The sequence below is a fragment of the Scyliorhinus torazame genome, chromosome 6, assembly GCF_047496885.1.
Source record: "Scyliorhinus torazame isolate Kashiwa2021f chromosome 6, sScyTor2.1, whole genome shotgun sequence".
In the NCBI taxonomy this organism is placed as follows: Eukaryota; Metazoa; Chordata; class Chondrichthyes; order Carcharhiniformes; family Scyliorhinidae; genus Scyliorhinus; species Scyliorhinus torazame.
Genome location: NC_092712.1, coordinates 76,580,159 through 76,598,459, shown reverse-complemented (window position 1 = coordinate 76,598,459; position 18,301 = coordinate 76,580,159). Strand labels below are relative to the sequence as shown.

General features: G+C 43.4%; 1 protein-coding gene across 3 annotated transcripts in view; it reads right to left on the bottom strand.

The window, feature by feature from the left end:
• Positions 1–18,301, bottom strand: part of LOC140424848 (enhancer of polycomb homolog 1-like) — a 328,895-nt gene that overhangs the window by 223,979 nt on the left and 86,615 nt on the right. The window contains exon 1 of one of the 3 annotated variants that reach the window (XR_011947709.1): positions 7,841–8,380. The exons of 1 other annotated variant lie outside the window; for it this stretch is intronic. Coding sequence is in view for 1 of the 2 variants with exons in the window: in XM_072508344.1 (XP_072364445.1) it covers positions 7,841–7,993 (153 nt within the window). In the remaining variant the exon portion in view is untranslated. Of the gene's footprint in view, positions 1–7,840; positions 8,381–18,301 lie in introns of those variants that run through there. One more of the 3 variants, XM_072508344.1, reaches the window with a different exon arrangement.

Here is an 18,301-nt window from a genome sequence, read left to right as displayed (position 1 = left end):
TCTGGGATGGCCACTTACAACCAGGGACAGAGAAACTCGCAAAGCCTAGCGGGTAAAATAGACAAAGCAAGATTCAGGCAGGCTCAGAGCCTGAAATGTATATTTGATAGCAAGGAGTCCAGACGATATCGAAACTCCAACCAATTAGCATTTTGATGGGTCGATTAGCATTTGATGGCCCATCTCCACCAAGACAAAGGACTCGTACTTGAGCGACCGATACAGTCCCAGACATTTCCGCGCCACTCGCTGTTGTAGGGAAGCGTAAACAACAGGGTCAGTGACCGCTTGGGACACACCCAGCCATCCAGGCACCCGCCCGTTTATTGGTTAGAAATCGAACATAGTGATCGGGGATCACCCAATTAGTGGGGTCCAAACTGAAGGACTGCCCAAAAGGGCGCAAAAAGCCCCTAAGTATAAGAGAGTCCGCCATATGTTCGTCCTCTCTTGGACCTGGCACCCTGGCTACGTCCGTTTCCAAGTGCAGCACCACCAGAAGCAAGTCAAAGTTCAATGCTCGCTACCAGACGGATGAGCCTAGCTTGAGCAGCAGTTACTTCCCCAGACTTGATATATCCAGAATAGAACAGCGGCCACTGTTCCTCTGACCCAAGCCGGGTTCCTGACGTTAAGTACAGGTTGTCTTAGTCGATAGGTGTAGTTAACTAGTAGTTTACGTTGCATGACTAATTGTGTGTAAATAAAGTACCCTTGACCTTGAACTAACTAACTGGTGTTCGGCTCTTTGATCAGTAGCCGGTTGAACCTTGTGGTAGTATCATTTGATACCTGGCGACTCTGAGCATTAGAATGTAGATACCAAAAGAAAGGAGGACAAACTCACTGATTGCCGTAGTTAGAGCAGAGCCACAGAAAAGGCAACAATACTTGAACAGATGTTGATGAATTGAAAAGAAATAAATTCACGACCAAGAAAGCCAAATACGCTTTTATGGTTTAAAATCAAGGAAATATTACACGCTAAATTATGTCACAGGAATTCGCCACAGGCAGCACAATGGCACAGTGGTTAGCAGGGTCGGTGCAGGCTCGATGGACTGAATGGCTTTCTTCTACACCATAGGGATTTTATGAATTTGTAAAACATGTGAATATTTCATGAACAGCCAACAGGCAAAATGTACAAAGTAAAATTGTAGATTCTGATCTTCTAAACTTGAATCACATCTGACCTACACAGCACGTGGGTGAGATATTGTGCAGTAATGGGGACTATTGTCCCAGATGACCATAGGTTACTTTCCCCAGAGAGCTGACTTGTGGGTCACCACACCTCAGCCGACGTTGAGAAGGTGGACCTTCATGAATAACCTCAGTCAGTATGGGCATTTGCCTTGCCCTGCATCACAAGCCAGCTGTCCAGTCAACTTTGCTAAATTCAGTACCATCACAATGTTTCAACAGGTGCACATGTACAAGCATATTTTTGCTTCCATCGTGCATTGCCACCCATATGCAAAACTAACCATGCAACATTGAATCCCAAAGGAAATGCGTCAAAATCTAAAAATTTCAAATGAATAGCTAAATAAGAACTGCACACAATTTTTTAAATGTCCCCGGTCCACTATTCCTCTACCTGTGTTTTGAAAGTATCAAAATGCACCCCCAGCACTTCCTTATTTTCGCACCAACTGCACAGCGTGTCTTATGTACCTGTAGAGTAATCTGCGTAGTTTGGAAGATGGCATGATGGGAAATCAGACAAATTATGCATCTGGCCGACCTATTCTAAATTCAGCAAAATACTTTATTCCCTTATAGATTCAAACTTTTCCCATCCCCAAATTAAAAACACCAATTCCAAAACATATTTTCATCCTCTTAAGAGTTCCGCCGTGGAAGAAATGGACTTTAGTCTATATATGACTTGTGAAATACACATCTTCAATTTCTTTAATTGCTGCAACCGATTTAAAATTGTTGCTACAACCAATTCAAAATTGTACAAGTCATAAAATGACATCTGATTCACAATTATATCATCCCTGATAAACCTGACTTCATGGTTCGCTGACATCCCTTATGGGCTTGTAACATCAACAATGTATTAAACATTTCCAAAAATGCATTCGAGAGCAAACATCAATGCCCTATTCAGTTTTCTGCCAGTGAAAAGTTCTGAAAGAATGATTGGAAAAATGTTCATGGCCATCAGTTACAATTAACCTGTGTCCTTATGGCTTAAAAAAATTCATCAGCAGTCACTTCACATATTCAAGATCAAAAATCTAACTCCAAAGTCAACAATCTCCCTGTGTTTAACCATCTTGAACTGATCTAGCTGTAAGCTATTGTCTATGAAAGGCACAAATGCACAACAAGTCCACAAAACCAGCCTGTCAACTTGCGTAGTAGATAGAAATGCCCATAACATTTCTACTTTCTGTTCCCTCCCCAGCCACTCCATCCAGGTGGATAAATGAAGTCAGAGACATCTAAGCATTAAAGCAAAAATCATGAAGTGTAAAATGTTAATGGCATTTTGATGCAAAATGATTTGATTACTTTAATAGTTTAAAACATTTCTGTTCAACTTAAACATTTAAGAATTTATAACGTTTCCAGACAGAGTAGCATTATAAAGGTCTCAATACATCTAGCAGAGCAATTCTGTAGTTTTGAGCAGGAAAACGTTTGAAGATTCCTCGTCCTGGCAAACGTTGAAGGAACAGCCCTTAACATTTGTGACCTTTCTGACTATGTCCAGTCGCTAAATGACCAGAAGGCATATTTGAAGTTAACAATCCAGTGAAATAAATGTACAAGCTGTTGAGATTGTAGAGATTACACAGATCTGTTTTTACAGGAGGAACTAAATTATTCATAACAGAACCACACTATGGAAAGAAATCCAAATCTGGCTTCATGCAATTCCAACATAATGGAAGTGCCCCCATACTTTGGTTCAAAATGTTACATTTGCAAGATGCATATCACACAACAACTTTAAGTTAGAAACATAGATTTACAGTGCAGGAGGCCATTCGGCCATCGAGTCTGCACCGACCCGTGGAAACACCCTACACCTCCACTCTATCCTGTAACCCAGTAGCCGCACCTAACCTTTTTGGACACCAAGGGCAATTTAGCATGAGCAATACACCTAACCTGCACATCTTTGGAACGTGGGAGGAAACCGGAGCACCCGGAGGAAACTCACAGACATGGGAGAACGTGCAGACTCCGCACAGAAATTGACCCAAGCCAGGAATCGAACCTGGGACCCTGGAGCGGTGCAGCAACTGTGCTAACCACTGTGCTACCATGCTGTCCAATAATCAACACTGGACAAATGGATGATTACACCTCCATAAAAAATACTAAAGGCAGCAATTTCAAAATAAAGTCATGCAAATTGGGATGATTCCAAATTTCAAGAACAATTAGCTGGTACTTCCACCACGATATCTAATTATTCCAGGTATCAAACAAATGTTAGAAAACTATACATTAGCCCAACTATCATCCTCAACCCCATAATAAGCAGAGCATTATATTCATTTCTCCAAATATTTTGGCATTAATTTTGGAAACTGTACCAGCACAATTTAAACAAATCAGTTTCTGATAGTTGTCCTGTGTTAATTATGGCAGATTGCTCAACAGAAACATGAACTTTAACATTTGTTGTGTGAGACATCTTTCACATGTAATATTTTGAACCAAAGTATGTCAGCACCTCATGGTTCTATTATGAATCATTTAGCTCCCCCTGTAAAAACAGATCTGTATGGAATTGCTGCATCTTAAGTAATAACAGCTCTAGTATCCAGATTTCTAAATTTGTAAAAAAAAATATAACGGAACAAAACTCCATACACCAAATAAAATTACCGTGCATTTACAGAAGTGTTTTCCAGTGCAATGTTATGCCCAATTGTGCTGTAGTCTCTTTATTTTAAACAGCTATTATAACAGATGAATAAAAGTATAGTCGCCTTAGTCCCAGATGACCATAGGCTGCTTTTCCTTTTGAGGGGGAGAGCTGACTGGTGGTGATTTAACCAAAGGATCACCACGAGTGGCAAGGTTGAGAAGGCATGAATATCATCAACCAGTACAGGAATTGAATCTGCGCTGCTGGCCTCGCTCTGCATCACGAACCAGCTGTCCAGTCAACTGAGATAAACCGGCCCCAGATGAATATTTCACTATAGGATGGACCAACTGGAGTCAGGATGTATTCAGAAATCCAAAACAACGCAGTAAGGCCATGACAATTTAGATTGGTTATTTCAGCACATTAAAAACAATATTCTTATTTTTTTTAATCCTATACCTCAAATAAAGTCATCTAATCATGGGTTTATTTGACCAACATGCATGTTTGATGAACAACTAGTTTGGTTTCAGTTTTTATTCAGAGCCCCATTTCAGGTTGTTAATGTATTGAAAACTAAAGGTAGTCTGCTTATTTTTTTTTGGGGGGGGGGGCAATGATTGACCAGATTACCTTACACCTGGTCAGACATGTCTCAACGGCAGCACATTTACCTGGGTCACAAAGTCTCCAAAAACTTGTGTACCACCTCAACTGACAATCAAGTGCAGAACTCAATTGACAATCCAGTGCAGAAGCGAAGAGTGTGGACTACTGAAGATGCATTATTTTCAGTTCTGATTACCCACCTCATAATATGCACAGTATCTTTTATGGCCCAAAGTCAATTCAGCTATTGTGAGTGACATTAACCAAGGATAAATATTGGCCAGAATGCTGGGAGAACTCCCCAGCTCTCCATGAATAATGCCTTGGAATTCTTTATGTTTACCTTAAGAGGTCATGTAGAATTCGGATTTAAGGTTTAATCTGAAAGATCTGGCACGCCCTTAATACAGCATTGAAATGCCTCCATAAATTATAAATTCTAGATTTTTAATCCACAACCGTCAGACCTAAATGCAAGAGTGGAATCACAAAGCTGAGTATAAAAGATCCTTTGGCACTGGTCAAAACCAAAGAGTATTTTCCCTGGCCAATATTGATCAAACAAAATCAGTGAAATGCTTCAATTTATACAATCTTGTATAAGATTTGTTTGCAGTGCCTTGAAACTGGAAGGCGCTGGCAAAATATAATTTAATTCCATCACATATACTAATTTTGAACCTAACGTATTTCAGAAGCGAAGCACAAATAGGCATTTACGAAGAAGCTAAAAAACAAACCTCAAGATGTATGACCACCAAATTTAGCACCGAAGACCAAGTGAGACTATACCATGTCATTTAAAAAGTGAACTGGATAAGTATTTGGAAAGAACAATTATAAAATGCAAGAAGAGCGATGACCTCAATGATTTTCACATTAACTTCATTGCAGTGTTAATGCACTCCTACTTTGGACAATAAAGATTATTATTATGACCTTTGAAGCCTTTGAATACTGGGCACACCAATTCCAAAATTTAAGTATGACACAAATTTGGAAGCATTGCAAACTGAGGGGATAGTGTAGAACTTTAAAAAGTACATAGACACAGTTGGTGGAACGGACAGACAAGTGGCAGATAAAGTCAATGAACGGGCAGATGATTCAATTTGGTAAGAAGAACATGGAGACAATACAAAATAAAAACTCTAAAGGAGACGCAGCAGCAGAAGAACTGGGGTATGACACATGAGCAGATAAACTTGGGTAAGTGTGTAGAAATCACTGAAGATGGGCGGCACGTGACAGTGGTTAGCACTGCAGCCTACGGCACCGAGGACCCGGGTTTGAATCCCGGCCCCAGGTCACTGTCCATGTGATTTGCACATTTCTCCCGTGACTGTATGGGTTTCACCCCCACAGCCCAAAGATGTGTAGGCTAGGTGGATTGGCCACACTAAATTGCCCCTTAATTGGAAAAGAATAATTGGGTACTCAATTTTTTTTTTTTTAAATCACTGAAGATGGCAGGGCAGGTAAGAGTGGTTAATTAAGCAGACAGTATCCCAGACTTCATTAATACGGGCATACTGCCTTGGAGAGGGCAGAGAAAAAATGTAATAGAGGTATTCAAGATCAAGCGCCCTTTGTAGGTCAGTATACACTTGATGGGCCGAATGTCCTCCTTCTGCACTCTAGGGATTCTATGATCATGAGGTGCTGGACAGAGTAGATCGGAAAACCTGTTTCCACTCATGGAAGGATTGAGAATGAAAGGGCACAGATTTAAAGTAATTGACAAAAGAAACTACAACACGATAAATCTTTTTTCAGTGAGTTCAGGTCTGGAATGCATTGCCCAAGCGCAAGGTGGTGGCAGGTTCAATTGAGGCATTCAAAAGAGAATTAAGACTATTTACCGAAAAGCAAGAATGTGCAGTTATTGGGGGGGTGTGGCACACAGTAAATTGATCAGAGCCAGCGCAAGAATGAACCAAATAGCCTCCATCTACATTAATAAAATTATGAAACAGAATTTGACAGCCACAATTGACAGCTCTCAATGGGCAACAGGTTGCAATGCTTTTATTTATGCTGTAATTCAAAGATTTAATATATAATCCATATTTTTTATTAGACTGATGCACATCCAGCACATTTATTCCAGTGTCAGTAAATGTTTATATTAGATCCATTTGAATGGTGAAAAAACAATGAAGGCAACATAATGAATGCACCTCTGATTTATATTAATGCCTCAAGTTCCAGAAATGTTACATTTTAGACACCATCACATATAAACTATATTGCACAGAATTCAATCTCACACCTTTGCTGACAGCTTGGTGTTTTTAAAAATGTAAACTACTACGATTGGATCTTGGTTAGATACTACAACATGTTGTACCTCAGCAGCTTCATCTCCAACTGTTTGGACAGCGTTGTAATTTTACTGAGCATTGTGGAGATTATCCAAGCACACCAAAACAGTAGGCATTCAACCTCTAGAATTCTAACAAGTTACACTTCATCGCTTGAAAATAAACTTTTAATGTCACACGAAAAGCTGCCATTCACAACCTTCGATAGAAGGCCCACGTGAAAAGATGTTAAACAGGAAGACATTAACCGTTTCTGCACACACTTAACTGTAGCAGATTGACAATGCAGAATTCTCCCTTCAGTCACGAAAAACTTGCGTACGTGTTGAGATTTTTAAAAAAGTGATGCTGCCACAATCAGTAATTCGCTGTGTTGTACCGCTTTGCAACAGAGCCCTTATGCACCAATGCGAAAAGAAAACGCCCCCCAACAACACACGAGAAAACTGTTCCGAGTGGAGAGCTACACTCAAAAAAAACTTGTCTGCTGTCCATTCCCCCACCTCCCCTCCCCCACATTCCCGCTCTCTAGCGCCACCCCGCCGCTGGAGCGGAGCTCGGGCCCAACCCAGAGACTGAGACAGAGAAACACAACAAAATGGCCGGCCCGCCAGTCACGTGACCTTTTGTACTCCAAGGGGGTGAAAAATATTTTCTTTACAAAATTAAACGCCTGGTTTCCTCCTCCCTCCCCCGCCACCCCCGCCCAGGAAGTCGACGGTCTTCAACGCCATCGGGGTTTTTTCACCCCCCCAAAAAAAAAAGGAAAAACAACAACTGCAGCAGCGGCGGGCCGTCGCCTGAGCGGAGGGATAAAGTGTGGGTGGTTCCGGGGGCCCCCGTCTCTCCGAAGGTTGCGTTTCCGCGGCCCGGCCCCATGTTTGGGAGGAAGCGAGCTGAAGCCGTGTAATGGCGTCCGCGCAACCTGCGCACACAGGAACATCGCCCCCACCCCCCCTCCCGCTCGCCCACCCGCCCTAAAATACAACACGGTCTTGTTTTTTAAAAAATGTTCAAAACATATACACACACATCAATCCAACCCACCCCATGCACCTACCGATTCCTCCTCCTTCTCCATCCCCGTGGGCATCTGGGGCACCGCTCGGTTGATGGAGGCATATTCGTGCAGATCCGGCAAATCCTCGCACCGATACACGGGCAGAGGTTTCGATGCATCGAGCGCCCTTGCCCGAAACGACAGTTTGCTCATTATTCTCGACTCTCCCCTCGGTTTGTATGTGCGTGTTCGCGGCGGATTACAAACCCAAACACCACCGCGGGAGCAGAGAGAGATGGGAGGGGAGAGGATTGGATTTGGAAAGAAATATATAAATATATATATATAATGCGCTTTTTTTTTCTTAGTCGTCGATGAAATGTTGACGCCTACACCCGGTAAAACCTACACGGAGCCGCCCGGAACCTATCATGGATGATAGACTGGAGATCCTAGTTCCATTCCGTGAAGAGAAAGCGGGGGTTGGAAGCGGAAAAAAGGCGGTTTTTCCCCCGGTCCGTTTAGGTTCCTTTTGTCGGCTTCAATACGCCATGGCCAACATGGCGGTCATTAAAGTCCAGCCATCCCACAATGCACAGCAACAGGGACGAGGCTCGGCCCGGCTGCGCGCGCAGCGCACTCCCCCCCTCGCCAAGCCAGACAGCCGGCCGGCGGTCGGTTGGCAGGGAGGGAGTTCTTGCCGCTCCGCTCGGCCCCCGACCAACGGCTCACCAAACACAACCCCCGCTACCGATTTTCGTCTGGCCGTAATCAACCGCCCTGCCGTCGGCCACACCGTGCAAATGTTCTCATTCCCACCACCATTACGAGGAGGCCCCCCCCCCCCCAAAACCTTTTCAAATATTTCCACACCGCTTTGTCCCCTGACAAAAAGATCGGCTCCACAGGTTTTTTTTAAACTCTACTTTAAATCCGAGTCTGCGATTTCGGCTCCCTTTAAAATAAATCAATCATCATGACGATCGACCGTATTTCTATTAGTTCCCCTTCTGCCCGTTTCTGTTCGCTCCCTAATTCAACTACGCCACAACATGGATGCCCTCAGTCACAGCAACTTTCCGATAAGCTGTTGGAAACGGCGCCCTCTACAACAGTCAGAAGTACCAGCGCTTGGTTCTTTTTTTTAAATGCTCTGTTGGGAAAAGGGGAAGTGTCACATGTCTCGTACAATAAATACAGTTGAAATCTCAATGGGCAGGTTGTAATCTGTCACAGGGCATTGCGCAACTCGGAGTAAACAATTGCAAAGCTTCCTGCAAGGCTCGCCTGTTAATTTGTGCTGCCAGCATTTTTTTCCTAATACAAAGATCATCACTCGAATCAGAAAAATGTACAAGGAAAAATCTGAGAACGTAACTATGAAAGTACAATTCAAAATCTATTACAAACTTGAATTCGTTTTGCATCTAAACACAAAATTGACAATTCCTTGCATGTTAGTAGAAATTCAATGTTATTTTTTTGCAATATAATTTCCCAGCCTATCCATAACTAAAGAACGGAATAAACATTTCTAATGCTATATTTATTACACAATGCACTATTTTGCAGATTTACATTTGAATAAACCAAAACGGCTACTCTAATATACCATAATTCATTCGAATTGCATACCAGTTAAACTGGTATGGACAGACCAATGCAACAATTTTTTTGAGAAAGGACCAGGGCAACTATTAAACCAAGAAACAATCTGAAGTACAGAGTTTGGGGAAGTGTTTATATTTTGGTAGATCACTCATGGATCTTATAAATAAAAGACTTGGCAAGGCAGTTGACAGGAGCCATGATTTGCTGGTGAAAAATGACAAATTATTCAAACTAAGTTTGGTACTTTGCAGAACAGAAGGCCATTCGGTCCATCGAGTCTGCACTGGCCCCTGGAAAGAGTACCCTTCTTAAACCCATGCCTCTACCTTATCCCCGTAACCCAGTAATCCCACCTAACATTTTGGACACGGAGGGCAATTTAGCATGGCCAATCCACCTAACCTGCACATCTTTGGACGGAGCACCCAGAGGAAACCCACGCAGACACAGGGAGAAAGTGCAAACTACACAGTCAACTGAGGCTGGAATTGAATCGGATCCCTGGAGCTGTGAGGCAGCAGTGCCACCCATGTACTTCTATGCCACACACACTGCATCTTCTATGTCTGTGCTCCATATATCATCTCGATTACTTGTGGGTTTTTTTACATTTAGAGTACCCAATTCATTTTTTCCAATTAAGGGGCAATTGAGCGTAGCCAATCCACCTACTTTGCACATCTTTGGGTTTTGGGGGCTCAACCCACACAAACACAGGGAGAATATGCAAACTCCACATGGACAGTGACCCAGAGCCGGGATCGAAACTGGGACCTCGGGTCGAGAGACAGCAATGCTAACCACTGCGCCACCATGCTGCCCTCGATTACTTGTGTTTTGATCTTATATACCTACTTTACATCTAGCAATTAAAAATCTAGAATCCAAAATTGAACATCGCAAAGGCATTATCAGATGAGGTTGATATACAATATACCAAATATTTAATTTCCATTTGCTCCAATGTTTCATATACAAGCTAATCTTATTTCTGCAGTGTCTGTTGTCAAGTAACTATTCCATATTAGGTTATACTTCGTAAATAGTGAAGCTATATTTTGCAGAGTTTGAGCTGCCAATGTCCTTAACATATAAATATAGAAAACAGCATTTTACAGGGCGGCATGTGGCGCAGTGGTTAGCACTGGGACTGCGGCGCGGAGGACCCGGGTTCGAATCCCAGCCCTGGGTCACTGTCATTGTAGAGTTTGCACATTCTCACCATGTCTGCGTGGGTTTCACCCCCACAACCCAAAGATGTACAGGTGAGGTGGATTGGCCATGCTAAATTGCAATTGGAAAACAAATAATAATTGGGTACTCTAAATTTACAAAAAAAAAGAAAACAGCATTTTACTAGCATTCCATTGGTTGTGATAAACCAAGTGATTCATAATTTACTGCACAAGCAGCCTACACTCAATCGGCAGCAAAGTGATAAAAGGGATCAACAGCACTATCTAGCAGCACTTACTTTCCAATAATATGTTAATTAATACAGACTTGTCTCAGAATCTCATTACAGCCTTCATTTAAGCATGGTGAAGGAGTGAATTACAGAGGTGAGATAAGTGTTGACATCAAGGCAACATTGGCTGAAGTGTGACACCCAAGAGCCCTGATAAAATTGAAGTCAATAGGAAACAAGGGGAAAATGATCAAATGGCTGGGGTCACACTTAGCAGTTATAACCATCTTCCTTTTGAGCGGAGGTCCATTATCTCAGACCCAGGACATCGCTGTATTGTCACAGCAGTCATTTGGCTGTCCAAATGAGCAATTCACAGAGTGATGCTTCCCCCACCTTCTCTTCATAATTCTACACATTCCTCCTTTTCAGAAATAATCCAATTTCCTCTTGAATGCCTTGATTGATTGACCCTATCTCCACCACACTCTCAGGCAGTGATTGCAGATCTTAACTACACTCGATACGAAAAAGTTTCTCCTCAAAACTCCATTGCTTCTTTTGCCAATTACCTCAAATCTGTGCCCTCTCGTTCTCGATGCTTCCATCAATGAGAAGCATTTTCCCCCATCCACTCTGTCAGACGTCTCATGATTTTTAATGCCTATCAAATCTCCCCTTTAGCTTCTCTTCACCAATGACAACAGTCCCAACTGCTCATATATACATTAATCAGTTATTTTATAAAGACTTTTGTGCTTTTTCAAAATGGACAATGGCTGAGCAGTCAAAATGATTCAGCTTGCAACAATTTCACAGTAACAATGACCATGTAGATGGTGAATCTGCTCTAGCTATGTTCAAACAAAGGCAAGCCTCTGTTTACCTTAAGTGCAGACACTGACACTTTGTTGATAAATTCAGCACACAATTTGGCAAACAACTAGACACCACTAACAGGAGATGAGAAGAATCAATGAATCCATTGTGGGTGCTCTACATTGAAGGTAGAATGTTGGCCAGGGCTATGTGCCAAACTCCCTTGCTCTACTTTGAAGATGTGGAGATATTGGCGTTGGACTGGGGTGAGCACAGTAAGAAGTCTTACAACACCAGGTTAAAGTCCAACAGGTTTGTTTCAAATCATTAGCTTTCGGAGCACTGCTCCTTCCTCAGGTGAATGAAGAGGTAGGTTCCAGAAACATATATCTATATAGACAAAGTCAAAGATGCAAGGAGGGGGTGAATGTAATGCGACATGAATCCAAGGTCCTGGTTGAGGCCGTTGAAGAGTTTCTTGAGATATTTTACCTTTACCTGAACAAGTCTATTTAATACCTCATCTGAAAGGAGACACCTACAGCAATGCAGTACTCTCTCTTTACTGCACCAATTGTGAGTTTCTGCTAAAGTCCTGGATAAAATTACATCACAATATATCACTGGATGTTTTTAGCACTGAGTCAGCAATCATGGCATGTTTTACTAGCATTTTAAGAACATGATGGTCCATTTATGCATGGGGTGGTTTAGCACAGGGCTAAAGAGCTGGCTTTTAAAGCAGACCAAGGCAAGCCAGCAGCACGGTTCAATTCCCGTACCAACCTCCCCGAACAGGCTCCGGAATGTGGCGACTAGGGGCTTTCCACAGTAACTTCATTGAAGCCTACTTGTGACAATAAGCGATTTCCATTCCATTTAGCATTTTAAGTTTCAAGCATTTCCAGTCATTTTATATGACTAGATGCTAAGAACGGGCTCCAAACATTATTGAAGTCCACGTCACTCAGAACCATCATAATGTTTCATTTTGAAAAATTGAGTGGACTTGCTAACCGAATCATGAATTCATGTGAATAATGGTGGAGCCAGCATAACTAGGGCTGTGTGGTTGGCAGCAGGGGGGGGGGGGGGGGGGGGGTGACAGTAGGACAAATTTAAAATCTTTTTATCTAAATACATGAAGCATTCAGAACAAAATTAATGAGTTAACAGAGCAAATAGAGACAAAAGGGTATGATTTGGTGGTGATTACTGAGACATGATTACAAGGAGACCAGGTCTGGGAATTGAATATCCACGGGTACTCAGTATTTCAGAAAGATAGACTGAAAGGAAAAGGAGGTGGTGCAGTTGGTGAAGAAAGTAAGAAGTCTTACAGCACCAGATTAAAGTCCCAACAGGTTTGTTTCAAATCACTAGTTTTCAGAGCACTGCTCCTTCCTCAAGTGAATTGAGAGGTAGGAAGAGGTGAAGAAAGTGCAGCTGATGAGCAGTGGCAGTTGTTTGACTTAATTCCACACAACTAAAATTTATTCCAGAGAGGAAGAAAGATGGCAAGAGGGGTAAAATAAATCCATGCCAGAGCAAGGAGGTTGAGGACAATATAAAGACAAAAGCTAAGGTATACCATGTTGCAAAGACCAGTATCAGGCTGGAAGTTTGGGAAACTTTCAAACATTAACAAAGGGTTACTAAAAAAGTAATAAAAAGAGCCAAGGTAAATTATGAAAGAAAGCTAACGCACAATATCAAAAAGGATAGCAAAAGCTTCTGTAAGTACATAAACGGGAAGAGAGTCGCTAAAGTGAATGTTGGTCCCTTGGACGAGGAAACTGGAGAGTTAATAGTGGGGAACACAAAAACGGCAGAGATGCTAAATCAATATTTTGCCTTAGTTTTCATGCACGAGGACACTAGTACCATTTCTATAGGAACGGTAATTCAGAGGTAATAGAAAAAGTGGAACTTAGAACAAACAACAACAATGGGGAATCAGTATTCAGCAAACTATTTGGATTGAAGGCAGACAAGTCCCCAGGGCCTGATGGCTTACATAATAATACTAATAATCTTTAGTGTCACCAAGTGGGCTTATATTAACACTGAAATGAAGTTACTATGAAAAGCCCGTAGTCGCCACATTCCAGCACTTGTTTGGGTACACAGAGGGAGAATTCAGAATGTCCAAATTGCCGAACAGCACATCTTTTGGGACTTGTGGGTGGAAACCAGAGCACCCGGAGGAAACCCACGCAGACACGGGGAGAACGTGCAGACTCCGCACAGTCAGTGACCCAAGCCAGGAATCGAACCTGGGACCCTGGCGTTGTGAAGCACCGTACCATCCTAGGGTGTTAAGGAAGTGCTAGTGGAGATAGCAGATCCATTGGTTATAATATTCGAAAATTCCCTAGGCACGGGAAAGGTTCCAGTGGATTGGGAAAATGCTAATGTAACGCCCTTATTCGAAAAGGGAGAGAGGCAGAATGTAGGAAATTATAGACCGGTTAGTTTAACATCTGTTATTGGGAAATTGTTAAATCCATTATTAAGGAAGTAATGTCAGGTCATTTGGAAAGTCAAAATGCAACCCATCAGAGTCAGCATGGTTTTATGAAGGTAAATAATGCTCGACTAATTTGCTAGAGTTCTTCGAAGATATAAGAAGCCAAGTGGATATTGGGAATCCTGTAAATGCAGTCTCCGGAAGGCGTGTGATAAGGTGCTGCACAGGTAGGTTCATTCACATGGTTAGATCACATGGGATTAGGGGTAATTTATTAGCTTGGATAGAAGACAGGCTGACGGACAGAAGACTGAGAATCGGGATAAATGGGTCTTTTCTGGATGGCAAGATGTAACTAGTGGGGTGCCAGTGGGTTCAGTCCTTGGGCCCCAACTATTTACAATTTGTATTAACGACTTGGATACAGGCTAGAAGGTTCTATAGCCAAATTTGCAGATTACATTCTTGGGACAGTAAATTACAATGAGGAAATAAGAACTTTACAAATGGGTATAGATAGGTTAGGTGAGTGGGCCAAAATGTGGCAGATGGAGTTTAACGTGGATAAGTGAGAGGTCATGCATTTTGGTCGGAAAAATGGGGCAGCAACTTATTATCTAAATAGGGAAGAGACTTTGCGGTGCTCCAGTGCAGAGGAATCTGGGTGTCCTCATGCACAAGTCACAGAGTCACAGAAAACTAACAGGTACATCAGGCAATAAAGAAAGCAAATGGAATGTTGGCATCTATAGCTATAGGAAGAGAGTATATAAAGGTTGTACACAAGACATTGATGAGATCGCACCTGGAGTATTGTGCGCAGGTTTGGTCCTCTTATTTGAGGAAAGATGTAGCAGCATTGGAGGCAGTTCAGAGGAGCTTCATTGGATTGATTCCAGAGATGTGTTTATCTTAAGAGAGATTGAACAATTTCGGCCTATACTAAGGGCAATTTAGCATAGTCAATCCATCTAACCTGCACATCTTTTGACTGTGGGAGGAAACTGGAGCACCCGGAGGAAACCCTCGCAGACACGGGGAGAACGTGCAGACTCCACACAGACAGTAACCTAAGCCAGGAATCGAATCTGGCACTGTGAAGCAACCGTGCTAACCACTGTGCGACCATGCAGACCAAAGCTCAACAGTAACGGAGTTAGGGGATTTATTGGAGCTTGGAGTCCAAACAAGGCAGGTACAGCCACAAATAATGGGGTTACACAATGATCCCGAGGTGGAGGGACACAGTTCTTCTTGGACTGGCAGAGGGTTGAAGTTATAGGGTAGGGAGGGCCAGAGAGCGCAGGTTAGAATTTAGACAGCAGAGCATTGGATGAGCTTGTTTGGAATGAAAGACAGGAGGATAACCAGGAGAACACTGAATAGTCAAGTCTGGGGGTATCAAAAGCACAGAAAAAGGTTTCGGCAGCAGATAAAATGAGGCAGGAGTGGAGAGAGACAGAGTGTAGCTGAGGTAGAAGCAGGTAGTATTCGTGTTGGGGCGGATACAGAATTCGTAGCTCAGCTCCAGAACAAATAAGACATCGAGGTTGTGGTGTCAGATTTTAGTATTTTTCAAAACCATGGGGCGCGATTCTCCACTCCCGCGCCGGTTGGGAGAATCGCCTGGGACGCCAAAATTTCCCGCGACGCCGGTCCGACGCCCTCCCACAATTCTCCCAAGCGGCGGGAACGGCCCCGTCGAGTTCCGCGGGTCGCAGGCCGGAGAATCGCCCGAGACACCCAAAATGGCGATTCTCCGGCACCCCTGCTATTCTCAGGCCCGGATGGGCCGAGCAGCCAGCCCAAAACGGCGGGTTCCCCCCGGCGCCGTCCACACCTGGTCGCTGCCGTCGGGAACGGCGCGGGAACGCTGGGGGGGGGGGGGGTCCTGCACCGGGGGGTACCTCAAATGTGGGGTGGCCCGCGATCGGTGCCCACCGATTGTCGGGCCGTCCTCTCTGAAGGAGGACCTCCTTTCTTCCGCAGCCCCGCAAGATCCGTCTGCCATCTTCTTGCGGGGCGGACTCGGAGAGGACGGCAACCACGCATGCGCGGGTGACGCCAATTATGCGGCGCCGGCCGCGTCATGTATGCGGGGCCGCCTTTACGCGGCGACAAGGCCTGGCGCGTGTAAATGACGCGGCCCCGCTCCTAGCCCATTATCGGGCCCTGAATCGGTCGGGATAGGGGCCGTTTCGCGCCGTCGTCAACCTCGACAGCGTTGACGATGGCGTGGACACTTCGGCGCGGGAGTGGAGAATCCCACCCCCGGTCCCAGAATACTGCTAGTATTGTATCATTGCCATAATGGGACGATGGTTTCTAAGGCTCGGGGAGCCCAAAGTAAGCAAAAGTAAAGAACATTTATTTTACAACAATTATATGCGCGAGTATATACATCAGGTACTCTCTCCTGTCAGTCAGTTCTAGACTGGCCAACCTTTTATAAAAGTATGGGTAAACTACCTGCCCCTAGCAGGGGGAGCTCAGACTCCTCAAGAAGCATGGGGAAAACAATCATCCCTATACCGGATGTCCCATGCTTGTTATTATGGAAGGAAAAACCCGAGTAATCACAGGCCAGTTGGCCTACCCCTGGTGGTAAGTAACTAATTGGAAAAAAATTCTGAAACATGTATAAATTGTCATTTATAGAAATATGGATTAATCAAATGCAGTCAACATGGATTTAAGGGGAATATCGTATCTGATTAACAAATTATTTTAGGAAGCAAGTCGGGTCAATGAGAGTAGTGCACTGATGTAATCTACATGGATTTTAGCAAGGCTTATGACAAGGTTCCACATGGCAAGCTGAAGTACAAGTTAAAAGTTCAAGAGAAAGTGACAAATTGGATCCACCACTGGCTCAGTGGCAGGGAGAAAATGTTTATGGTCAATAGGTGCTTTTGCTATGAGAAGACGGTTTCCACTTGGGTTCTGCAGGGCTCAAAACTAGGTGTTTCTTGTTGTGTTTTAAGATTAACAACTTAGACTTAAATGTAGGGGCATGAATAAGGAGATTGCAGAAGATTCAAAAAAATTAGCCATATGGTTAATCATGAGGAACAAAAGTTGTAGGTTACAGGAAGTACTCAATGGACTGCTCCAGTGCAGAGGGCGGAGTGTTCTCATGCACAAGTCACAGAAAACAAGCATGCAGATACTGCAGGTAATAAAGAAAGCAAACGGAACGTTGCCATTTATAGCTATAGGAATAAAGTATAAAAGGTAAGGGAGTGTTTTGCAACTGTACAAGGCATTGCTGACAAAAATAGCCAAATGGAATACAGTCCGGAGAATGGGAGAGGTCATGCATTTGGGAGGGAGAACAAGGCAAAGTGTACAATAAATGGAAGGATTCTGAAAGTGTAAAAGAAACGAGGGACTAAGGAGCGGATCGTAAAGATAGCAAGGCAGGTAGGTGAGATGGTTAAGGAGGATATGGGATACTTTCAGTTATTGATTGAGGTCTAGCGAATAAGAGGAAGTTATGCTCGAACCATATAAAAAACACTTGTTGGACCAAGGATGTTGCCAGGAATGGAAACATTGAGCTGTGAAGAAAGATCGGATAGGCTGGGGGTTTTCTTTTTGGAACAAAGGCGGCCAAGCGGAGATTTAATTGGTGTGTGTAATTATGAGGGGCCTAGACAGAATGGCCAGGAATTTCCATGAGCAGAGAATAATCACATTCAAAGTACCTGGTGGAACGAGTGCAAAACTGACTATCTGAAAAGGGTCATGGGACAGCAGCCCTTGACATATTTAAAAACATACTTGGATCACCTACAGGGCTACAAGACTAAAGCTGAAAGATAGGATCAGACCGGATAGCTTTTTTTTTTAAAGCCAGCACAGATGTGATGGCCTCCTTCCGTGCCACAAAACATTTCTAATCCGGCTACTCTGCTTAACCAGCCCATGCTGGTGTTCTTGGTCCACCCCAGTCTCCTTCCAACTCCACAACAACTCTATTCCCTTCTCCCTCATCTACATATCTCTCTTACCCTAAAATGCATCGGTGTTATTCACCTCAACTAGAGCTCTACATTCTCACTACTCACTGGGTCGAGATTTTCCCCCGAAACCCCTGTTCAATTAGTTGGTGTCTATCTTACATTGACGACTTCTAGCTTTACTCCTCCCTCAAGTGGAAACGCTCTACTTTATCAAAATGTTTCAGAATTCTAAAGACCTATAATATGTC